General features: G+C 37.9%; 1 protein-coding gene across 9 annotated transcripts in view; it reads right to left on the bottom strand.

The window, feature by feature from the left end:
* The window catches only part of kif21b (kinesin family member 21B), a 99,689-nt gene that overhangs the window by 37,993 nt on the left and 35,711 nt on the right, over nucleotides 1–25,985 (bottom strand). For all 9 annotated transcript variants that reach the window (XM_079857305.1, XM_079857308.1, XM_079857307.1 and 6 more), the window contains exons 3-17: nucleotides 24,451–24,633; nucleotides 21,944–22,093; nucleotides 18,930–19,064; nucleotides 16,475–16,627; nucleotides 12,354–12,469; nucleotides 10,186–10,381; nucleotides 8,540–8,729; nucleotides 6,737–6,800; nucleotides 6,234–6,446; nucleotides 5,142–5,283; nucleotides 3,627–3,768; nucleotides 3,350–3,538; nucleotides 1,871–2,070; nucleotides 811–918; nucleotides 421–722 (exon numbers count right to left, since the gene is read on the bottom strand). In XM_079857305.1, the coding sequence (XP_079713431.1) occupies nucleotides 421–722; nucleotides 811–918; nucleotides 1,871–2,070; nucleotides 3,350–3,538; nucleotides 3,627–3,768; nucleotides 5,142–5,283; nucleotides 6,234–6,446; nucleotides 6,737–6,800; nucleotides 8,540–8,729; nucleotides 10,186–10,381; nucleotides 12,354–12,469; nucleotides 16,475–16,627; nucleotides 18,930–19,064; nucleotides 21,944–22,093; nucleotides 24,451–24,633 (2,483 nt within the window). The remainder of the gene's footprint in view (nucleotides 1–420; nucleotides 723–810; nucleotides 919–1,870; nucleotides 2,071–3,349; nucleotides 3,539–3,626; nucleotides 3,769–5,141; nucleotides 5,284–6,233; nucleotides 6,447–6,736; nucleotides 6,801–8,539; nucleotides 8,730–10,185; nucleotides 10,382–12,353; nucleotides 12,470–16,474; nucleotides 16,628–18,929; nucleotides 19,065–21,943; nucleotides 22,094–24,450; nucleotides 24,634–25,985) is intronic.

The raw sequence follows: 25,985 nt of genomic DNA, 5'->3' as shown, positions 1-25,985 counted from the left end.
GAATTGACATAATTGGTTGACATATTATTATTAATCATATTATTATTATAAAAAGTATTTAAAATGTTGTATTTATTTATAAATAAATATGTTAAGAATCAAATGTGAAAGTAAAGACAATTATAATATTACAAAAGATTTCTATTTCAAATAAATGTTGTTTATTTGAAGCAGCGTGACTGTATTCAACATTGATAATAATGAGAAGTGTTTCTTGATTTTTCATTTCATGATTTCTGAAGGATCATGTGACTCTGAAGACTGGAGTAATGATGCTGAAAATTCAGCTTTGACCACAGGAATAAATCACATTTAAATGACATATTTTAAATTGTAATAATGTTTCTCAACACTATTGTTTTTACTGTATTTTTAATGAAACAAATGCTGAGCATTAGAGACGTCTTTGAACTCGCTGACCTGGCCAGGTTTCCTCCAGTCCCGTTCCTCTCGCTCTCTCCCAGATATCCATTCATTTTGGTGTTCCAGTGGCGTATGATGCTGGAAACGGAGCGTGTGGAATCGGGTTCGGAGGATGTCGGTGTGGTGCTGGTGTTCAGCTCTGCTCCCGAGTCCACACTGGTGATCCTGCGGGACACTCGACCGGCCGCGCGCTCAGACATGGGTTTAGCCAGCCGTCTCAGAGCCGTCACCTCCTGAGTCTTCCTCCGCAACACCATCTCCTGCTGGCGCTTCTGGGACTCTAAAGAGCGGATCTGATACTGATGGAGCACGCAGAGCAGAGGAGAGACTTTAGTCACCACGCTAAACGACTGCTAGAACACATGTTCAATTGTTAGCCATTCAAACCTCTTGCCGTCGCTGCTCTTTCTTCAGCTGTGCGATTTCTCTGTTCCTCTTCGCATCGATCGCCCTCCTCCTCTGCTGTTCCTCCTTCATCTGCTTCATTAGCGCCACCTATGGGTGGAATGACAAACAAGCACTGTGAGAAACACTGCAGAAGTCTGTTCGGGGTTTCAAAATCATATTACGTTTCTATTATACAATATTGTTGCTCATGAACAATATGAAGTTATTTTGGAATTTTATATCAATTGTGTACAAATTTATTAACTTAATGTGTTTTGGCTGCACTTATTTCTGGTTCATACAGTTTAATTTTTTTGTATAATGCACGTTTTACAAAAGTAAAGAACAACGTAAATCCTTCAAAAGTTTGTCATTAAGTCTCCTCTGCTCACCAAGGCTGCATTACTTGATTAAAAAAACACAGTAAAAATAATATTGTGAAATATTATAATTAAATAACTGTTTTCTATTTGAATATATTTTAAAATGCAACTTATTCCTATGAATTCTCAGCATCATTACTCCAGTCTTCAGTGTCACATGATCCTTCAGAAATCATTCTAATATGATGATTTGCTGCACAATAAACATTCCTTGTTGAAAATAGTTTTTACTGCTTAATATTTTTGTGCATTTTTCTGAATTCTGATATATAGAAGGTTCAAAAGAACAACATTTATTTGAAATAAAAATCTTCTATAACATTATAAATGTCTTTACTGTCATTAATTTAATGCTTATCGCTTTCAGAAAAAAAATTCCTAGTGGTCCCAAACTTTTGAGCGGTAGTGTATCTAGGTATAGCCACTTTTCCAATACTTTTAGTACACAGCATAAGTAAGCAAACTGGGACACGGTCTACGTTTAAAGGATCCTCAACTTTCATCAAAAAAATTCTACACTCGTGGGAAAAGTGGTGCTTTTTTAATTACAGTCTTAAAATAAAAAGCTGGCACTGTCTTGATTACAGTCAGTTCTCTGTACAGTTGAAGTCAGTGTTAGTCTCCTGATGGCCTCTAGGGGGCGCTGTGTGTCTAAAGATAAAGCTCTCAGCGCTCACCTTTGCTTTCTTCATCTCGGTGACCTCAGACTGCAGTTTCTTGAGCTCTCTCTCGTAGCGGCTCTGGTTCTTCAGCAGACGAGCGTGTTCTTTGTGAGCGGCCTGCAGTTTCAGCAGATCTCGGTTCATCTCCTTCAGACGCTTCTCGTACTCAGATTTGATCTTACAGGCTTTCTCTTCAGTGTAGTTCTCCATGGACACTAAAATCACAATGAAAATTATGGAAGAAATGTTTACTGGGATTATCAAAGTGCCTTAAAAAACCTATTTGTATAACACAAATATTACAACTGAACATTTTACAGCAGTGTTCTTTGAAAATTATTTGTGGAATATTGAGGTTGCATTTGTCTGCCACATCCGTCATCAAGGGATGTCTCATTTCACAAAAGAAAAGTATCAATTATAAAATGTTACTGTTACTCCTTGTGAAGCGTAAATTGTTGTAATTTCCTTATGACTTGAAGGCACTAAACTGCCAGAAACGAGTCGTCGTTCCAGTCTCACTTCCTGCTGAATCTACATGGGTTTGTATTAATTAAAACAGATTTGCATAATGCCAGTCTATGTTCTTCATTGGCTGCCGTGAACAACGTCTACTTTGACACTGTAGTTTATCTGAGACTGGAAGAGTTTGGTTCGTGTTGTTCATGTGGAGAAGACGCTGTTTTCTGCTGACAGAGCAAATCCACTTTGATGAGATTGATACGGTAAAACCCAAGCCATCGTTACTGTTCGTATCACTGAGGATCAAGAGCTGAAGAAGATCCGGAGCTGAAATTCAGATATGATAATGAGCGTTTGGTTTCTGACACGCACTGTAAGTGGCCGACCAATCACAACAGTTTACTCTGCTCTAATTGGTCAGATGACCCAGTGTGTTGTGATAGGTCTTCTCTGCTCTGATTGGTCAGATGACCCAGTGTGTTGTGATTGGTCTACTCTGCTCTGGTTGGTCAGATGGCCCAGTCTGTTGTGATTGGTCTACTCTGCTCTGATTGGTCAGATGGCCCAGTCTGTTGTGATTGGTCTACTCTGCTCTGGTTGGTCAGATGGCCCAGTCTGTTGTGATTGGTCTACTCTGCTCTGATTGGTCAGATGGCCCCATCACAACAGACTGGGTCATCTGACCAATCAGAGCAGGCTCTCGGAAAGGCGGGGTTTAGAGACTAAATCCTTGATCGAACCATTTCAGACACTGAGAAAAGAGCTGATGCTGCAATGTATATTATGAGAAAATGAAAGTGTTTTTTGACCTTGTATGAATTTAAACCTGTTGTAGGAGACTCCAAAACAAAAGTAGGACCCTTTAAAATAGCCTAATAGGGGCTTTAAATATTGCTGTTTTGTCCAATAAAATAACTATATTATTCTTGTAATTTTGCAACTTTTTTCATTTAATTTTGACTTTATTATCATAAAACACTGCCAAATTACAAAAAAAAAAATCACACAAATACATTAAATACAAATACTCACTGAGGTTGTGCAGCACGCGGTCTCTCTCCAGCTGTGTGTCTCTGATCTTGTTCTGAAGCAGAATCAGCTTCTCCTCATACTGGCTCTTCAGCGTGAGGAGCCGCCGCTGGCTGTTCTCCAGCTCATCGATGAGCCTCTGCTTGATCTCGATCTCACACGTCAGGTCTGCAAGATCGGCCTGCAGGTTCACTGAGAGAGGAGGAGCCAAGGGTTAAAGGGTTAGTGTGAATGAAAGGGGCTCATGGGACGTTTGTAACAAATGCATCCCAGAATGCACCTTTCTCCTCCGAGTCAGAGTCAGAATCCACCAGGCTTTCGTCGCTGTCAAACTCTTCCTCCTCCCTGGTCTCCTCTTCCTCCTCATCCTCATCACAGCCGCTCTCCTCGCGATCATCCTCCACAAGGGTATACATGCCATCCTGCACACAGAGAAAATAAAGCAGAGCATTGTTTGTAAAGGGTTTTATATAATATACACATTACATATATAAACAAACATTTCTTTCATATACAGTAATTACTGTATGTCCATCTCTAAATGTTACAGTCCTGTAATATTAAGACTAAATATTTAAAGAAAAAAAGTCACACAGCAGTGTTTTGTTATATTATGACTTTATTCTTGTAATTTTATGATTTTATACTTATAAAACACTGCTTTATAACCTTTATTTTTTTATATTAAGACTTAAAGGGATATTTCACCGCTGGAAAGATGAATGTGTATTTAAATTGGGTCATTTATGTGGTAGAAATGTGAAATTATTTCAGAAGTTGGTGCCTTCTAGACTGAGAAAAGCCAGAAAATGTATTTTTGGCTCATGTGGATGAAAGACAACAACTCCCAGAATGCAATTGCTTCGCTGCCCTACGAGGCCACTCCCAAGCCACGCCTACCGGTTACAGAGGGCAGTATCGGGAGAAATGATACAGCTAGGCTACTAGTCGACTCGAAACTGAAAAGACAGCGTTTTATCGTGAGATCCCCCTATGGGCGGGTTGAACACATGTGGAACGAGCTCCTCCTACTGGCTGGAGTCTCTCGCCTCTGGACACAAGAGCCTCTGATGAGCTAAATGATGATTTTTGCATCATCTGAGGTTTTTTCCAGACACACAATCCAGAAATCTCTCGTCTCAGGGGGACATGAGGGAGGGAAACACGGTCACTCGAAAATACTACCGGGTTTCTACTGATACAAAGCTTAATGCTAATCGGTGAAGTATCCCTTTAACATTATAACTTTATTATTGCAATATTATGACTGATCAAACACTGCTGTACTACTTATAATATTATGCCTTTATTCCCAAAAGAAATTACTGATGTATGACATTTTTCCTGCAATATGATTATTTATTTATTTATTTATTTACATTTATTCTATTAAAACACTTTTTTCTAAAAAAAGTTTTATATATTTATATCTCAAAAACTTTATTTTCATAAAACAATATTTACTGCAATATTGTTTTTTTCCTTCTCATTTTACAACTTTATTCCAAGACTAACGTTTCTTAGAAAATTAGAATATAAGTGAAAATTCTTTGAAAGTTCTCATTACTTTATCACAATATTAAGGCTTTTTTCTTGCAAAATTACAGCTTTATTCTCATTAAATACTGCTGTATACATTTATTTTCCCTGAAATATCAATTTGGTACTGCTGTACCATTACAATTTCATTCAATTTGTCTTGATTCTGATAAAACACTTCACTTCACTCTCATAACATTACACATTCATGCCATGCATGATGAATAATACGATGAATACATCTCCTTTCTCTCACCTCTTCAGGTTCATTATCAGAGTCTCCATCTCCATTTTCTCGTCTCTCTTCATTCTCTCTGCTCAGCCCATTCTCACTCTTTTCTCCATTTTCTTGAGGATGAAGTTTGGCTCTCTTCTTCAAACCCTTTTCTTTCTCAGGACTAAATAAAAAGACAATAGTGAACTATCATTAAAGCTTCAATAGACAAATTGACAGACTGACAGATGAAATCAATACAGCATTCATTCATTCACAAAAAATAAGGGATCAGGCCATAATTCTGTCAATCTGATGCAAACGTCATTTAATAGTCATGTAATCGCACCACAGGGACCCATTTACCAGGAGAGATTTATCCTGGCGCTTCTGCTTTTTACCCTTTGCAGGACAGCCGAGACTTCTAGAAGTAATTCTGTAATGATGGGTTCACAAATTACCCATGGCCTCTCTCTCGTTACGGCCACATTACAGCTCATCCGAAGAGCGGGACGTTCCTGTAGTCATATTCATTATAACAGACAATTTACTGAGGGATACTTGTCTCGATGCCAGCTTGCTGTCCTTAGTCTGAGTCGGTCAGGACATACTGGCACACAAACACAGAGATAAATCTAATTCTGGCACATTTTACAGCCTCTTATTGGCTCAGTAACATAAAACGGGAAGAGGTCAAGCATATTAAAGTCTTCCAAATGCACTATCAATGTAATAAGACCTCAGCTAAAGCTAGAAAAAAGAAATAATACAATAAAATATTGAAATAAAAGAATGAAATAAATAATAAATCATTAAAACTATCACAGATGCCTCGTGGAGTTTGTTTTGATGCGTACGCTGAGCGGGACAATTCAGAAACGGATTTAAAAAAGACAGATGAAACGGAAAGTATACAGTGCTAACATAAATGATCAAGGTATAATTAATATATTAATATTTTGTATATTTAAAAAGTACAATACATTTTCATGGTTCAGTACATTTTTTTTATTTTTTTTATGAAGTTCAGCACTATTGGTAAAATCCACTATTGGTCGACTGCTAATATAAATAAATACATAACATACACACACAAACACATGTACAGACACTTGTTTGCTCCTCAGACCTCACCTCTTCCTCCTCTGATTTCTCTCCTTCTTCTTCAGCCTCTCCACATCTAATTTGGCCTGACGAATCACATCCGTCATCTCTGCATCCATGGAAACCGAGGGGGAGGAGCCTAGAGGGTGTGCTGGAGAGGCCGGGTACGAGGAGCGCGCGGAGAGGCGAGACAAACTGCGCCTCAGAGACTCGTTCATGGCCTCGCTCTCTAGCAGCTTAGACCTGAGAGAGAGACAGAGAGAGAGAGAGAGAGACAGAGAGAGAGAGAGAGAGAGAGAGAGAGAGAGAGACAGAGAGAGACAGAGAGAGAGAGAGAGAGAGAGAGAGAGAGAGAGAGAGTGAGAGACAGAGACAGAGACAGAGAGAGAGAGAGAGAGAGAGAGAGAGAGAGAGAGAGAGAGAGAGAGAGAGAGAGAGAGAGAGAGAGAGAGAGAGAGAGAGATTGATTGAGTCATTGGGTTTTATTGCTACGATAAGACATCCAAATACAAAAGTGTCACTTCTATTGTTACCTCAGCTCTTCAATTTCTCGAATGTAGTTCTGGATTAGATTGCCAATCTCCTCATTCGTTTCACCTGCACAATGAGTGATAGATTTATTTAGCAAAGAAGAAATGACAAGAAATAATGATGTTTGTTTTGTTTTTTTACACCACGCCAGCTTCTTTGGCTGTTTTCATGGCAAAAACTACGAGTTACTAAAATATAAATAACATAAAATAATTTTAAGGTGACGTAGTTACATGTACTTACTCAACTAAGTACTGAGTAATATTAATTAACTACATGCATTTACTATAGACTTATGGTTAGGGTTATGTTTAGGGTTAGTTACTTGTTATTATGAACAATTTACTGTTATTACTATAGTAAGTACATGTAGTAATGTGTAACTACGTCACCTTAAAATAGGTGTTACCAAAGATGCATGTTTCTAAAACTAAATTAGAATTAACTTGGTTAAAAACCTTTTCAAGAGTATAGACAGAAAATAATTTTCTCAGAGGAGTGCAAATAACACAATTTCCAAGAAATAATGAAATGTTGAATAGAGGCCTTCAGTGGCCAACTAAACCAGTTCATACAGAGTAACTAATACACTCTGCTATTTTGCCTTTTCTTGCTACTAGATTTGGGAAAATACTCAGCAATGGTGCCGACTTATGAATGTGCACATGGTTTGTCTTAAAGCACATTAAAAACACCACATAAGACATATAAACAACATTAAAAGCTGGATTTCTACCACAGGGGGACTTTTCAATAATTTATATAATTCACTAATGTTAAATGTCTAAACAATGCAAGAATAATCTTCAAATAAACAAAAGACATACAATGGAGTTTGATATAGCTAGCACAGAATTGAATAATTATTTAATATCTCGCTGAATAAACTAAACTAAGTTTATTAATGAGTCGTTTGCATGACTAGATTCATTTTGGGATTAATGGTGTTGCCATTGCAACACATGATTCCGGTGTAGAATGTGTCGGGTTGTCGTCTAGTTTTTACAGTAATTACGACATGGCCTGAACGCAGCGTCAGAGACACCACCAAGTGTATTTTAGAAGCGAAAGCAAAACTGTTGGGTAACTTAAGGCCGTGTGTCCACCAAAGCGTTTTTAGCCAGCTGATAATGCCTAGCTGTGGGCGCTTGAGAGCGTTTTGGCAGCGCAGCATTTTTTTCAGTTGAGACACTTTGCTTGTTATGATACAGAATATCCGCGAAAGTGTTACTAGTGTCTCATTTCACACATATTTTGTTTCTGTGTTGATTCTGTAATAAAATGTCGATACAATGTAACATATTTTCTCTGGCTCTTGTTTTAAATGATTTTGTTCCGTTATTATGCTAGTTGTTGTCGTCTGTTGACGTTGTACAAGCAGAATGTGGCGGTTGGTCGGTGTGGTATTAGTCCCGCCCCTCCTCCACTGTGATTGGATGGTTGGGTAAAAAGTGACAGTGATGAGCGCTGCGTTTTACCCAAAGTTGAACATTCTTCAACTCTCAGCAACCTATAAAAAATCGCTTCAGTGTGAAAAAGACACTCAGCGCCTCGTTATGCTCATGCTGTTTTAAAAACGTGGCGTTCCCATTGAAAACAATTGCAAAAAATACACCAGCCGCGTGAAAAAAAAACGCTTTGGTGGACACACGGCCTAATGGTAAAGTAAAAAATGAATTACAATTATTTCAATATTCATGATGTTAAAATTATACCAACGACAAAAATGAATACATAGTAAACAACTCCACTAACTACAGAAATGTTAATGGTGATGCCCTGTCCAACCACTAGGGGTCCCTCACCAGTCTTGGTGAGCAGCAGGCTGACTCCGTTGGTGAGCAGCTGAGTGACCCGAGTGTTGAGGTGGTCGATGGTTTCCTGCATGGCTTTGACCCGCATACGTAGAGTATCGTTCTCTTTCTGGAGCATCGAGTTCTCCTGAAACAGATCGCTAAAGCCCTCGGATCCGTCGTCACAGGCCACTCGCTTTCCCTGAAACAAACCCAAAGAGCAAAAGACTGAGCAGCAGAAAGCTAGGCATCAACCTCGTCCTTCCCTAGCGACAGCCCCCCAATGCTTTCGTACTCGGCCTCTCTGTCAGGACGGCTCATCTCTCTCAACGCCATCAACTGCTAATCGCTAACTTCTTCCAGCGGCCGTTTATCATCCAGGTCAGGCTGAGGCGCTAAGCTACTGCTACGCTCCATTAACTCCAGCGAGATCCCCTGAGCTGAACCATGTTATCATGGCCCACAAGCCCAGCGCTCAGGCTTCCTCATCTCCTGGACTTATTACATCAACAGCTCCAACTGGGTGGCAGTGAGAGAAAGAGAAGAAGTAACAAGTCTAGGCATGAAAGAGTATCACCCGACTCACTATCTACTGTAAGTTCTCTATTGGATCTAGTATCAGAGGAAGTAATTGTTTAGCTGTTTGATGAGAGTTTAATGTCAGCTCGAATTGTTTCCTCTCCAGTAAAATAAACAAGTAATAAGATATCTTGACATTTAAAGTAAATTCTGTCCCTGTAAACTGGTTCCTGCTGTCTACAACATGTCTGTTGTTTTATGTCTGCTATCCTAATAACTCACGGCACTTCTGTCTTTCAGACTCGCCCGAAAATGACAAATCTGTCATCATTCTAAGCCCGTATGATATCCTCTCAGAAGCAAGAATGAGAGTTGAGAGTTGTATGAATTGTATTGGTATGTTTTGTTGGTAAACCGTACTCGGGTGCGAGTAGATCATACAAAAAGGTACATAGTGGCATTCTACCTACAAACATCAAGTAAAATCGTCTGAATTCGTACGATTTGTAGGTAAACCCTCACCATGAAGGTCCACCCCTAAACCAAACCTTCGTGTGAGTAGGTCTTATAAAAATGTATGAAAGGGATTATTCAAATTCATGCAAATTCTCAACCAATCCAAGATGACATTTTACCGACAAATTCATAGACATATTATTTGTCGGTAAAACGGCACTATTAAGGACCCTAAACCTAACCCTCAAGAGGTGTGCGAGTAGAGATTCTTACAAATAGTCACAAGACTAGATGAGGCCAGATTTTCAGCTAATTATTCATTTTTTTCTGTCTGTTCCTCATTCAAATGGCTTCAGCACATTTAAAATATAGTGCACAAGTAGTATGGATGGACTACTTCTATGTACTTTATTTCGTAATGTTAGGAGCTTGACAGAACCAGTGCCAATTCACTCTCATTGTTTTGAAACATTGAAACATTCTACAATTCATATTTTTTTCCACAGAGGAACATTTTATGTTATGGGGGCGAGTAAGTGAGGACAGAATTTTCATTATGGGGTGAATTGTCCATTTGAGGGCTTTTGTGTGTGCGTGTGTGTGTGTGTGTGTGTGTGTGTGTGTGTGTGTGTGTGTGTGTGTGTGTGTGTGTGTGTGTGTGTGTGTGTTGTCCTCCTCCTCACCGCTTTATACTCCACCAGCTCCATCTGAAGGCGTGCGATCTCTGCTCGTAAGGCGCTGATCTGCTGACTGGTTTTATCCTGGTTCACGATCACTTTGTTCTTGATGTTGCGAGCCCGGTTGGCGTACTTCAGTGTGTTTAGCGTCTCCATGAAGTCCCGGTCAGAGGGGCTCACGCAGGCGATCATCACAGTCCGACTAGATAGATAGATACACAGCAGAGGAGAAAGAAAGACGACAGGAATTCATAAGGGTCTATGAGATCTTACACACACACACACACACACACACACAAGACAGAAAGATAAAACACACAAACAGATGACAGATAAACACAAACGCTCTCATGGATGCGGCTGGGACTGAGCGCCACTGTCTGCAGTCTCTCATGTTTAATTCAATCAACTCCCCCTCTGAACCCACATCATAAGAATATATGTGCAGCCAGTGGCGTCCAGTGTGGGCTGAGTGACCCAACACTGCGCTTCACACACACACACACACACACACACTGATGCAGTGCACTGTGAGCATGCATTAACCTTCAAGACACAATGACTGCACTGTGCACAGCAATGTTTACAAGAGCACGAAAAATCTGAGGCTCGTAAACTAAGAGTGTAAGAACAACTGTTTCTACAACTGAAAGCTTAAAGTCTCATATAGTGAATGAAAATAATTAGGGCTGTTATTTACATGTTAAATAATTCATTTATTATTTAAAAATACATTTTACAATATATTTTTTTAATTATTAGAAAAAATATTTACAAATGATCACAATCATGCCCCCACACTTATATCAATTCTCTGATTAATTATTTGAAAATAACAAATATAAAACAAATAATAAAAATTATCCAAATTAATCATGCCCTCTAAATTATATGTAAATCCTGAAGTAATTGGGGCTGACAAATAATCTTGAGACTAATTTAAAAATACATATTAATCATAAAATTTTTTTTTTTTATATATATATATATATATATATATATATATATATATATATATATATATATATATATATATATATATATATATATATATATATATATATATATATATATATATATATATATATATAAATATATATAAATATATATATTTATATATATATATAAAACCTTATGTAAATTCTGAAGAAATTAGGGCTGAAAATTGACTGTTAATACATATTAACAATATGAAAAATAATAATAATAATAATAATAAATAAAATATAAATATACAATAAAATAATAGAAAATAAATAAATAATAACATGCATACATATACACACACATATACATACATACATACATACACACATACGTGTGTATATATATATATATATATATATATATATATATATATACTAAACTATACTATTGTCCTATGAATGAAATTAATCATGCCCACTGACAATATAAATTCTGTAGTAAGTAATTTTCCTACAAATAATCAATTATTCCATGTAAATAAAAGGGATAAACCTAACATAATAAAACTAGTTATTGGTTTGGGTTAAAAGAAGGGATGGTCTATAGTATTTATAATTATCTTAATTTAACATAAAAATGTAAAACATATGACAATATAAGTCATGTTGCTAAGTTTGTGGGGACTAAAACCTACATAAAGAGAACAATGTATTTCACATACCTGTTCAACAGTAACAAAAACTGTCATGTGAGAAGGTGTGGTAATAATTATAATTATCATAGGAGGTCCCCGTGATAACAAAACTAACAAAGCTGAATACCTGAATAACTTCATAACTTCATAAAAAGACTAAATGACATCTATGTATCTAAAAAATGTCAAGAATTATGGGCAGGGCTAATCTACAGTGATTATAATTAGCTTAATTTAAGAACAATGGTTCCCTAGCATGATACAAAAACACAGGAGTCCGTGTCTCCACCCAGCTCAGTTCTAGAGCCTATTCTCATATTCAGAAACAGTGAGCGCAATGAAACTGGCTTTTAAAAGTTGAGCTTAACCTAAACGATTATAAAGATGTGTATATGGGTTAGAGATGGAGAGAGATTGCACAGGGACTGGAAGTTACTGTAATGCGCATGCAGTGACCGCCCGTGTGTGTTATATGTACAACTGTGCACGTAAAATGGAGTATACTTTGGGCTTTGTGGTGTTTAAGTGTGTATAGATGTGTGTCAGACGTTACCTGTTTCCTCCCAGCGAGTCCTGCAGCAGGCGTGTGAGTTTGGAGTCTCTGTAAGGCACATGACCTGACTTCTTACTCTGATCTCCCAATGCACTGATCACATTACCCAGGGCCAGCTGCCAAACACACACACACAGAGAGAGAGAGACCCGGTCACGCTCCATCGTATGCTGCTATCTAAGATTAAAAGCTTTTAAATAGGCTCTCTTACAAAGAGTAACTAGGCAATAAAAACAATAGAGCTCTATTCGGCTCAGAACAATGGCACTTCCTGGCTTTCCTCCAGGCTTTCGCTCTTCTTCAGAACTCTCTCACAATTCCCTTCATCTACTCTGACAACTACTCAAACCTAGCAGTAATGAATCGAGAGGAGGCACAACTAACGCGACACGAATATCACACCATACTTAACGTGGAAAAACATGACTCAGCTGAAAGGACCTTCACTATTATGATAATGAAGTCTAGGTATTTAGAAAATCCCTGACAAAGCCAGTTTGTGTGGTGTCGAGGTGTTTGCTTAAAGGTTAAAGAGATATGTCACTTAAATATAATACTCATCTCATAAATCATAATCTACTCACTCTCATGTAGCTAAAATAATAAACTGCTAGGGAAAGTTGTGGACACATCTAATTTTTTACTAATTTCATAATAATTAATTGTTTAATTCCATGATTATTTTAGTATTTTTCCACATTTTGACATTTTATATTTTTTATATAAATATAGTTTGATTATTTTTATGGCTGTCAAAATGAACACATTCATTTTGCGATTTTTTTTTTTTTCAGTTTAACACGGTAAAAATGTGAATTAATTGGTTATTTTTTTAATAGACTGACAGCACTATTAGTATTATTAGTATTATTATTAACATTTTAAAATTGCAAAGAAATTGATCATTTTATACAAGTATTTGTTATTTCTTAAATTATTTACTAAAAATATAAATGTTTGTCTACAAAAGTAATTTTAAGGATTTTGAAAAGTTTAAGATCATAATTAGTGTGAGAGCGCAAAAGCACAGACGGGAGTGTAAAGTTCTGCGCGTGATCTACTGACGACATGCGAATGAAAGGACGCAGCCGGATCATTTCCATAATGACCAACGCAATCTACAAAGAGCAGCGCACTTTAGGCCTCGTTTACACTGCAGGTCTTCATGCCCAATTCTGATTTGTTGCCTTTATCCGATTTTTTTCACCATCCGTTTACACGTTCTTTAAACTGTGACCCATATATCCGATTCATGTTTACACTCGCCATACTATCCGAAACATTGCATTTGCTTAAAGGGTTAAATTCTCTTGCACAGATGGACGAACGCGAAATATGCTTGATGCTAGCTCTGCGATATAAGCAAAGTTAGCCGAACATCACCATGATTTTGAAACATCGCTCGTGCTTCAGTTGTTGAGTGCGAGAGATCTCAGGACTCGTGGGAGCAGATTGTGTTTAAAATATTGGCTTTGGTCTGAAATTTTAGGATGAGCAAGCCAACCTTTAATATGTTGTGTCAACGTTTGACCACACTCCTCTCCTACGACGACACAACGTTTCATCCCTTCGCAGAATTGGTTTCTCTCGTCATTAAACCGCGGAGATGTCGATAATGCCTCCGATCTGCTTGTTAACATGACAGTCGCATTGGCCTAGGGCTGTACCAGAATATTCGAGTATTCGAATATTCGTTCGGTGGGTTGGTATTCGATTTTCAAATTTGACATTCGAATATTCGTTTTAAATTTTTTTTTTTTTTTTTCACACCTGGCATCCCCCTAGAAACGGTTCCCATTCGCGCTTGAATGGGGCTGTCATGCGTTTTCTCAGATCGGATAGTTCTCTCTGATTTATCAATATGAACAATGAACACATAAATGTGTTTTTGCAAAACGGATATGAATCCGAACTTCAAATCCCGCGCTATAGGCAGATGTAATGGAGTGCACGTCACTAGCAACAGATAAGCTGCCTTTTACTGATCGTCAGCTAAAATTTCTAAATCAAAGACCGCAATAAGAGAGCGGCAACAGCCCTGGTAAGATCATTTCGGTTCTTTACTTTTAATGAAGTTGATTGTGTGTTAAAGCATCTGCGACCCACTTTCACTTTGATTTGCGATAGTTTGCACGTTGGCTTGATGAATAGATGCTGATCTGCGGTGACGCGTGCTGTAAGCGTCGTCATATCTGGCTATAACATGATATAGCCTAAAACACACTCTCACACGGTTATTTTTTTAGCATTTTTGGGCGAAATACAATACTCTTATTTTAGAGCGCAGAACAGCGGAGTTTGTATGGGCAGAAGTGCATGCCTGAGCTTGTAGGCTATAAGCTGCGTTGCTTTGACATTGTGGAAATAGAATAGAAACAATATATTAGCCTACCCTTTACTGTGTCAGTAATTACTGTGCTGCTGATTTCTGATTTGAGAGTTATTTTTTACTCAGAAAAATATTAGGCTGTGTTTTGTATCACTAGTGCAGTGTCCGTTCTCGGAGCCCTGCGCGTGAGGCGCGCGCGCGCTTCCCGCTTGCGCTGTTCTGTATTAAAAGTTTATTAATTCTGAACGTGTCACGTCTCGCGTGTCTATATTGCACCAAATGTGACACTGCACTCGTGAAGTCGATTGGATGAACGGTTCTAAATGCAAGATAAATAGTCTAAATGCAAACAGACAGACGCATAGAGATTCCTGCCTTTATTAGAGAGAAGAATATGTTCAGCCCCCTCCCTCCGAAGCTTCGAATATTCGATGTTAATTCCTATATCGAAGCTTCGAAGCTCAAAAAATGGTATTCGGACCAGCCCTAATTGGCACATATCTGATTTATATCTGATTTATTTCCACATATGAACAAGGCCTGAAACCGATCTCGAAATATCCGAATGCATGCGTTTTTTTCCTGTCAACACATTCATAGAACACTTCTGATCTGTGTCACATGTGAGCAAAACATCGGAATTGGGTCACATTTCACTGACAGTGTAAACAAGGCCTTAGTGTCTGGTTTAAATATCACTTTTGGGTGTTAAATGATGTCACTCACAAGTACCAGTAAACTGACTAGCGCAAACCTTAGTAAATCATTTAAATACTCTCCTCCCATAAATATTGCGTCTGAAAGGGAAACTCCTACAAATGCATATGCAATAAAGTCAGCCGCAACAATAACCCTGTCCACTCCTTTTACCGCAAATGTTTCACTGCGTGTCTTTAGCTGTTCTGTAGTTTACTAAAAGTTTATTAATTCTGAACGTGTGGCGTCTCGCGTGTCCATCTATAGGCTATTGTACCAAATGCGACACTACACTCCCTTGTGAAGTCGATTGGATGAACGGTTCTCGAAATAATCAAAATGCAAACGGACATTTGACAGACGCTTTTATCAAAAGCGACTTACATTGCATTTCAAGGTACACATTTACAATCTTATCAGTTCTTGCTTTGAACCCATGACCACACACACACACGGAATGACCTTTGTCTTGTTTAATAATAATACAAATGATGATGATAATAATATCATCATCATTGATTTTTTTTAATTATTACTGTCAATATTAATAATAATAGTTGATTTTTTTTTTTTGTTCAAAAGGTTGTTTTCATATCTTAAGTTTGTATTTTTATATATTATATTTATCAGAACTGTTCATGTTTTGTTACGCGTTTCTGGATTTTTTAAAAATATATATATATATATATTGGCTGATATATCGGAATATCGGATTTTTAAATCACCAAATATTTGTATCGGTATCGGCCTTAAAAATCCTTTATGGGTCGGGCTCTAATCCTGACAGTAGTTTTTAACATCAAAAGAAGGTTTGCGTTGGTAAGACAGTAAATCTGGCCTTGTGTGTCTTCTGAAGCCAAATGATAGCTTTTTGTCCAGAACAGACTGAATTTTAATTTAGCACTCACTAAAAATCTAGCATTCTGCCCTTGAAAGACTGAAAAACAGCAGACAGGACATTCTGCTAGCTAACTCGACTCTCATTTCACAAAAAATAACATCACTGTTTTTAGCAACAAGGCCACCTTCGGATGACAGAATCTCATTTTCGGATGACCTTTCCCTATTCTAGTCGGGACTGGAGGAGTCTGCGTACCAGGCCACAGTTGATAGAGATGCCCTCTCTCGCTCTCTCCCCCGTGGCTCCGGTGCGTTTCAGACGCTCGGATCCCGCCAGGTCCACGAAGTGAAACTTGGCAGAGAGCGTCTCGTACTCGCTGTCAGAGACACCGTTCATCTCTCCGTTCACCTGGAGTGAGAGAGGGAAGAGTACAGAAACAATGACAGCTTTAAGCTACTACCACAAGCATCTTCTTAAATTACAATTGCAAAATTACATGTGCAATCTTCAAAGTTTCTGCATTTTCGGTTTGCACGGACTTGTTCAGTGTTGACGTTTCTAATGCCAGTGGTTTTATATAATTACTTTGCTTTGCACCGCAGCAGTGTGATTTTTAATACTTTAAAACTCACGACCTGCTTAAACTTGCTAACGGCTTTGTAACCCAGTAGTTTAAGCTTCCAGCTCTCATCATGATGTGTGCAGCTTCAGTTAAAGCGTAACTCTTGCCAGAATGCAACCTAGGGTCTTTTTGTTAATCTACCCGAGGCAAACTTTCATTTAAAAGCATAATTAGAATGAAAAGGCCAGTTTTAAGTTTGACCATATTTTCGTTTTCGGTCAAATTGCCTTTTGAATGGGAGTGCTTGGGGCACTTCTATGATAGCATCAAAAATCACTATTTTTAAAACACTAAGAAGGCTGGACACAACATGAAACTTTGCTGGAAGTATCACCAGGGGCTCTACACATGAACTCCAGCATTGAGAACATTGTTTGTGTACACAGAGTTTAATAAAAAGAAAGATTTTGAACAACTCACAGTAGCTGTGTGTCTGTCCGCCGGTGTTTTAATAGTCAAAAATAGTCGATCTCCGAATGCAACATAACAGGGAGGAGAGTAGGGCTGTGTTGAAAAAATCGATTCACCGATTCTGAATCGATTTTCATATTAATTTCTAAAGATCGATCCGTAACTCAGAGGATCGATTTTCCCCGTGAACTTTAACTTTCCGCGTCATTGAATTCACGCATGCGCGCGATGTGGAAGGACATTAAAACAACGTCAGTAACGTTAAGCAAGCGGTTGCTTTGAAAACTCCAGAAACGCTCAAAGCTGCGATCTGGCACCATTTCGGGTTCAGAAGCAATGCAGAGAACGAGCTTGACAAAAGCAAAGGTTTTGTAAGTTCAAATTTTATTTACATTCTGATAGAGATGCGCGGTTGGCGGTTACAGCCGCGGATAAACCGTGGATCGGGCGGATGACGTGACGAAAAATTATATTTTCGGATGGGTGGCGGGCGGTTAACCAATCAAATAAAAAATATATGCATACATTAAGCGGATGGCGGGCGGGTGCTGTTTTGAAAATTGGTCAAAAACGGTGCGGACGGATGAGTTTTGTGATGCGGTTGAAATAATAGCCCATCCGCACATCTCGTTGTCTGTTTACGGTGAAGCCAGTAACCAACAATCTGTTTACATTTGCACTGGCTTAGAACAAATGTGTTCTAAATGTTGATCATTAAAATAAAAAAATAAAGGTGCATTTGCATCTGAACTGTAGCAGCTTTTTGGAAAATTCTTAATGTCATTTTTAATAATACATCAGGTTCGCGTCTAAATAATCGGTCTACTGCTGCTGATATACCTCTGCGTCCTCGGTCGTCTACACCAGTGCAAGTTTGTGAAAGCAGTTGTATCAACACTCTGGAAGGGGGATTGTTCTTTACAACCACCAATACTCCATTCATTTGCAGTTGAATGTCTATAATAATAGTATCAATATGTTGCATAACTACAGTCCTGTAATTCAGGTAACAGCTGGAAAAAAATGCTTTTTTCAAAAACCATTATCTAAATCTCGAAGATCGGATCGGATCGGATCGGATCGAATCGAATAATGATAATCGATTCAAGATCTTGAGAATCGGAATCGAATCGATTCTTGAAATTTGAATCGAAACCCAGCCCTAGAGGAGAGTAAAGATGGAAATCTCCGAAAGCTTAGTTCCATATAAAATCACGGATAATTTGTTGTTTTGTTGTTAGTGAAAATCAATATTGACCTTGTATTTGAAAAGGATCCTCATATAAGAAGCAATACTAAAATTCAGAGTCCATTCGCATTCGGAGATCGACTATTTTTGACTGTCAAAACACCGGCGGACACAGAGACAGTGAGTTGATCAAAACCTTTCTTTTCAGTAAACTCTGTGTTCATGTGTAGAGCCCCTGGTGATACTGAGAGCACAGTTTCATGTTGTGTCGAGCCTTCTTAGTGTTTTAAAAATAGCGATTTTTGATGCTATCATAGAAGTGCCCCAAGCACTCCCATTCAAAAGGCAATTTGACCGAAAACGAAAATACGGTCAAACTAAAAAGTGGCCTTTTCATTCTAATTATGCTTTTTTATAGATTAACAAAAAGAGCCTAGGTTGCATTTCGGCGAGAGTTACGCTTTAATATTCACGTGAAGTGTCAGTACCAGCTGTGGCTGTGGACACACTCTCATCTGGCAGAGGTGGATGGTGAAGATGGCATGAGAGCGGGAGCTCTGGGCGTTCATCTGTGTGCTGGCGGTGGTTCGGGACAGAGCGCCCAGCTTCAGACACTGCAGGAGCTGAGGAGAACACACAGCGGGAGTGAGGAGAACAGCACTGACACACACACCCTTTATTCTAGTCACCAAAGCTTTATATGCTCATCTCAATAAGAGCCATTCAAAACAAATAAACATGACGCTAACAATAGTTTTATTTGCATAGCATTTAACTTCTGTGATGCGTCATGTTTCTGAGTGAAAGCAAATATTCAATGGGAAATACTGTAGTGTGAAGCTATCATCAAAATAATGCAACTTTTCCAGCAACAAACTACTACTTTTAATACTGTAATACACAAAAACAAACACTGATGTTTAAATATTATTATTTGTATTATTTCAGAAATCCTAGTTGTCATCTATATATTAGGGGTGACCGAGAATAGTCGAAGATTCGATGCTTCGATTGGAGGAGCCTGATTCGACTACCGATCTCACGGTCGAATCTTCGCAGAGGTGTTATGAAACGAGGATCATACCACTTTGGCTATATGAGGGCGCTCAATGTCTGATTTCACGTAGAACTACCGGTTTTCTGTCAATACGTTAATATTTAGCCTATTATGATAATGCTGTATATAAAAATGTTCAAAGAAAGAAGCTTTTAATAAATATTTTTTAACGTGCGTGAATAAATCCAAACACCCCGTGACAGATTTAAGTTTCACTTTCAATCCGTGACCGACGGAGGAGAGTCTTGGCGGCAAGGATTTAAATCTTTAACAATGTCTGGGATAAGAAAATCTAAAGTGTGGATGTAAACCATCAGAAAGGATATTCTCCAAGGCTGGATTTAGCATCAGGAAAACCATGATCGCACTTCTGCCGGCCAACGTTAACAAGTTGGTTTTCCACAGGACATTCTAAAATGCTTAACGTGAAAAAAGCTTTTAAAACGCTTAAAAGGCACTTTAACGTGGCTTGATGTATGTACACAGTACACGCTTTATTAAGAAACCATAATATGTGCAGATAAGCAGATGAACCCAGAATATGAACGCAATGCGTTCCTCCTATAGTAAAGCGTTTTCTTTACATAATTTGATATTTTAATTTAACTATTTTAGGAGATTAAGTCGTTAAAGGTTTTTCACGTTAAGTGTTTTAGAAGGTATTTTATCCGCGCGCACAAAAGACTCCAACGGACACAGACAGAGTGAAAGACTGGATTTGTTCTCTCAATCAGGTAGGGACGGGTACAAGTGATTTCAAAACTTTTCAGCCGGTTCTAATTTGATTTTTGGATGCTGTGAACATTTTTAGCTAAAAGACTGCCACTCCAGTTTTGCATTTATTGTTGTTTCTGCAGTTAAAAATACAAAGTTGAAAATTCTGGCTACTATCGTTATTTTAATAATTTCTTTATTTTTATTTTATTTATTGATCTGTCAGGGTTATCTAATCTAACTATTTGTGGCTTGTGTTTTGAATATGTTCCCCTGCACTTTAGGCATTTTGCACACATTTGCTCCTCATCTTGTGACTTGATTCTGATTTATTTCGTTTTGTATTTTTATTTATTAGAAAGGTAGGCTATATTCTGTTCTAATTTAATTTAGTAAATTAATTGTTTATTTTTTCGGTGCATCGATGTTGTGCTGTACTTAGAGCCTGCTCGCAATAATAAATAATAAATCGGTAATTTAGCCGATTTAATTTGATTTGCATGTGAAATGCAAATCCTGTCTGCAGTGAGGCCTTTCTGGAGTTATTCATGTTATTTCTTAGTTTTATTGATCCAAAATGTTTTTATACATTTTCTTCTATATCTTTGTGTGATTTTCTGTACATCGCGGCTTTGAAATTTTAAAGCCCCGCCCCCATACACATGATTCGACTATTAGTCGACTATAGGCAAGACTTGACGATTCTGATTCGACTATGAAAATCCATAGTCAGGGACAGCCCTACAATATATACTTCTACAACTACTACTATTAATAATAATAGTAATAGTAATAGTAATAGTAATAATAATAATAATAATAATAATAATAATTATTATTATTATTATTATTATTATTATTAATAACCTTTTATTACTATTAGTTTTAGTATTATCATTATTATATTCTATATTAAAATATTGTTTTTGTTATTATTATTATTATTATTATTATTATTAACAACAACAACATTTAATATATGCACTACAACTATTTTTATTATTACTATTAATAATGATAATAATATTTAATATTATATAATTTGCTATTATTATTATTATTATTATTATTATTATTATTATAGTAGTAGTACTCCTCTTCTATATTAATTGTTAACAACATTTAATACATACTACTACTATTAAATAATAATATTTATAATAATAATAATAATAATAATAATAATATTTAATATTATATTTGTTGTATTATTTAAACATATTATTTTTATTATTATAATTAATAATAATAATAATAATAATAATAATAATACTTGTTTAAATAAGATTCTTTGGGGGGTCATATTTGTATATCGCTTTTTGCAGTGATATACAAAGCAATATTAATTACAATAATACATATTTATTAAATGCTTCAGTTCATCACTGTGTTTTCAACAAAATTATTTAAAAATGATGGTGCTTTCTACTCTAATTGTTGGTTTACATGTAGTTAGCTTGACTACAGTTAATGAAGATGGACAACTAGCTTGCTCACTACTAGCTTGTAGCAAGACTAGCTGTCGTTTTAATATTATATATTATTGGGATACAATTCTTTTTCTCTGTTTACACAGATGCAAAAAATGTAAATTATTATTTAATACACAGCATTAAATATTTTTTTAGAATGCCGTGCACTGATTAACCATGCACATTAAAAAAATAAAAGTTAATTTCTTTAATTCATGTTGATTTGAAATGACTGCTGCGGATAACCCAGATATCTGACCTCCTCCTCTGAGCTGACCAGCCGTGAGGTCACTCCTGTGGTGTAGATCCCTCCACTCCCATCCTCATGGATCTTAATGTTGGACCTTCTGTTTCGAGCCTCGGGATCTCGTGCGCTGTCAAACAGGTCCAGGATCTCCTCGTTATAAAGCTGCAGGACACACACACACACACACCCTGTGACCTTCAGAGGGCAAAGGTCAAAAGGCCAGAGCCCCTGCATGTTTGACCTCGGGAAGCCCAGAGACCACACAAGCTGATGGACAAGGAAATGATAAATAATGATACCGTAATTCACATAACACAACAGCAAGACTGCAACTGAGCATCCTTTACTCGGGGAAGTGACACACAAGGACTTGATAAAATCAATTCAGGGTTCAAAACAATAAATCAAACTGCTAACATAGAAAAACAACGTACAAAGTGCAAAAAGGAGTTCTGGAAAGGACGAGACTAATGAAATAAGGGCATCTTAATGCCCCATTAAAGCCGCCCCGGGGGACGCGGTCCGTTTGCAGCCGCGGGGCGCGAGACGAATCGGTGAGCCGCGTTTGTGCTGAACACACAGCAGCCTGTGCCAGACAGCAAGCGGCCCGGGTCGTTAAAACGCCCTGTTACAGGTTTAAACTCATTACCTAAGCCAGACTTTACACGAGGAAGGGGGTAATCGGTTTACAGCGACACTGCTGTCAGTGCGCCTCCTCCTCACCCGATGTCACGCTAATGACCCATCTCCAAGAAACAAGGACGTGCGAGGGGGGTTTCTCCATGTCATCAAGATGTCAATCACATTCGTTACGAGATGATGAGGCCAAGACACTGGGACTCCAGCCATCTTCCAACATTAATGACGATAGATAAAAGATTACAGCAGTCTGATTTACAAGAAAATACTATTTCAGTCATTCTACTTTACGGTGAAGATTTTCTGTCAAAATACATTCTCTGATCCCAGTTTAATGTTTATTGACTGCTATTAGTATGCCATTGATGCGTTTATCTCCCTCAAGAGTGTAAACATCGAGTCTCCCAGGCACCATCTAAACATCAGTTCGCTCAGATCTGTCAGTCTCTTTACGGCTCGACCAATAGCGAGAGTTTAGCCGGTGTGGGACTGACGCGTTACATGGGGAAACACATTCAGCTTCGGTTACAGAAGTGCGAGCCAAAATTCACTGCATTTAGACCTTCAAAGATTACGTCAAACGTGAACACGTCAAATTTACCAGTTTATAATGTTTATTTGTGTCCAGTTAGACAGACTCAAATAGCTGTTGCGCATCATGTCGAAAAATGCAAATATGTTGGATGAGTTTATGACACATAGCAACACAGCTAAAAATATTGCTAATATGTTGGACCTTTTATTGAAAGTAGCCTCTATTAACCTGTCGAGACATGCCTTCACAAGCACACGTAATGCCTGGTTCAGATTACACGATTTTGGTACGATCCGTTTGACGTAGGGTGTCGTGGGGATTCGTAAACGACAATGGGGGTCGGGACGCAAGATTCGATCGTTTCATCTCGTATAGTGTGTCATAGTGGGCGACAACCTACGGCGCGTCTGCGATGCTTCACGACATCACGATAAAAAGACTAGCATGTTTAATTTCTTTTCCGGTCCTCCACGACGGATTCCGTCAAGAGTGAGTGAGTGAGTGAGTGAGTGAGACAGTGAGAGTGTGTGTGTGTGTGTGTGTGTGTGTGTGTGTGTGTGTGTGTGTGTGTGTGTGTGTGTGTGTGTGTGTGTGTGCGAGCGAGTGAGTGAGTGTGTGTGTGTCAGTGTGTGTGTGTGTGTGTGTGCGCGAGCGAGTGTGAGTTTGTGTGTCAGTGTGTGTGCGAGTGAGTGAGTAAGCAAGTGAGTGTGTGTGTGTGTGTGTGTGTGTGTGTGTGTGTGTGTGTGTGTGTGTGTGTGTGTGTGTGTGAGAGTGAGTGAGTGAGCGAGAGTGAGTGTGCGAGTGAGAGAGCGTGAGTGAGTGAGTGTGTGTGCATGTGTGTGTGTAAGTTCGTATGTGTGAGTGAGCACGTGTGTGCGTGCGTGTGTGAGTGAATGTGTGTGTGAGACGGCAGGCGATTACTGGTCGGAAAGCAACGTGTAGTCTGACATGTTTCTTGTCCACGACACGACAAGATTTTAGGAGTCAAAATCGTGTAATCTGACACAGTGACTATCGTAACAGACAAAAAAATCGTGTAATCTGAACCAGGCATAAGAGATGTGTTTGTGAGGTTTCAGTTGGGGCACAAAAGAGGCATTTGCTAGTTTGTTGGAAAATATGCTGTATTTGTGTAATTCCTCTAGGTGCCACTAGGATGCAGAAACTACACACTTCACCTTTAAACAAGTAACACATTGAATTAAACGCGGAATTGTTTTTGAGTGAAAATTGTCCAACACCATTTTTTGTTTTCCGTGCATTTCAACCACAATCATAATAATTACCATCATAAGGAGTCCTAAATGGCAGCCTATTAATTTAGCCAGTCTGGTTGTAGTCTCACCTCCAGGAACTGGGCGCTGACTTTGAAATCCGGCGGGGGAATGTCAGCGCTCTGTGCCTCTAGTCTGCGCTTCTGGATGCCCTGGAAGAGCTGTTGCACTGCCCGAGGGATGATGCCCTTCTCCTCCTCCGTCACGTTCACGTCAAAGCCAGTGCCCATGGTGTAGGTCTTTCCTGAACCCGTCTGCGTGACAGAGCAAGACATTCACATGTGCACAAAACACACATTCACAACTAGTGACTGAGTAACTTTCAGCAATATTCAGTCATTTTAAGATTCTCAGCATCAAAGCTTTGTCAACTTCTTTACTGGGTCTTCATTTAACAATTTTGTGTCTCATTTGCTGTTATTAAATTGTATTATATAATGTATAACTGCAAGAAGCCATGCACACAATTAAAATTCTTAAATTCTTTGACCCACTGTGCTGAATGCGAAAATACTAGTTCTAACTAATAAAAAAAATACATTTATAAAATGTCATATCTACCATTTAAATTGAAGTGATTACACTTACTTACTTCAGTTGGCATAACTTTACACTAACAAATTGCTTCAACAATTTTATAAAATACTGTTTAAATAAACTGACAAAACTGTAGTTGTGTCTTGATGTACATACATAATCTATTTATATGAATCTTATCTAAATCAAATTAAATGATAATTGTGATTAAATGTAATTTTATAACAATAATTTAAAAAAAAACACTTCATATGCACATCGCTTTTACTTCATGTCAAAGTTCTTGATATAAAATCCGTTAAATTTTCCTGTTAATATTTTCAGCCAAATGTCTTTTTTGGCTGAGAACCTAAAAATGTTTAAAATGTGTAAAAAATGTGTAAAAAAATGTGTAAAAAAAAACATGTTTAATATTCATCAAATTATAATGTTCAAGAAATAATTACACATACTATTAAAGTCCCCCTGTAGTCAATAATTTATCCCTTAAAACTCATCTTTGATCACCAAAATTACATATTTAAAAGTTTTTTCCTTTAAAGAAAATTTCTTCATGCCTTAAAATAGCTTGAATGTAACTCGACACCCTTGCCTCATTTAGTATACGCGGTTCTATGAATATGCAAATGAGCCCCGCCTCCACTCACTCACTCAGCTCAGAGATCCACTGGTTGACGATCACACGTTGATCTGATTGGTTACAAGGTAGTTTGTGTCGTCAGAAACACCAGCGATTTCAAAGCGTGGTTCACTGCAGTTTTAAGGAGGAAATACTCAGCAATGCTGTCGACTTATGAATTTGCCCAGGGTTTGTCTTTAAGCATATTAAAAACACCACATAGACACAAACAACATTAAAAGCTGGATTTCCACCACAGGGGGACTTTAATAATATCAGATAATTGGAATAACAATAGATAATAAAAAAACAGGCCATTCTCACCATAGTATTCCTCTGTTTAAACAGTAAATAAAGCGACTGTGTTCTTTTAATGCTTGTGTTTAGCAGAACTATTAGAACTATTATAGCATTAGCAGAACTATTCCTGTCAGGTGTTCAAGTGTCCAC

This window comes from Squalius cephalus (assembly GCF_949319135.1).
Source record: "Squalius cephalus genome assembly, chromosome: 22".
In the NCBI taxonomy this organism is placed as follows: Eukaryota; Metazoa; Chordata; class Actinopteri; order Cypriniformes; family Leuciscidae; genus Squalius; species Squalius cephalus.
This window is presented reverse-complemented; position numbering and strand designations above follow the sequence as displayed.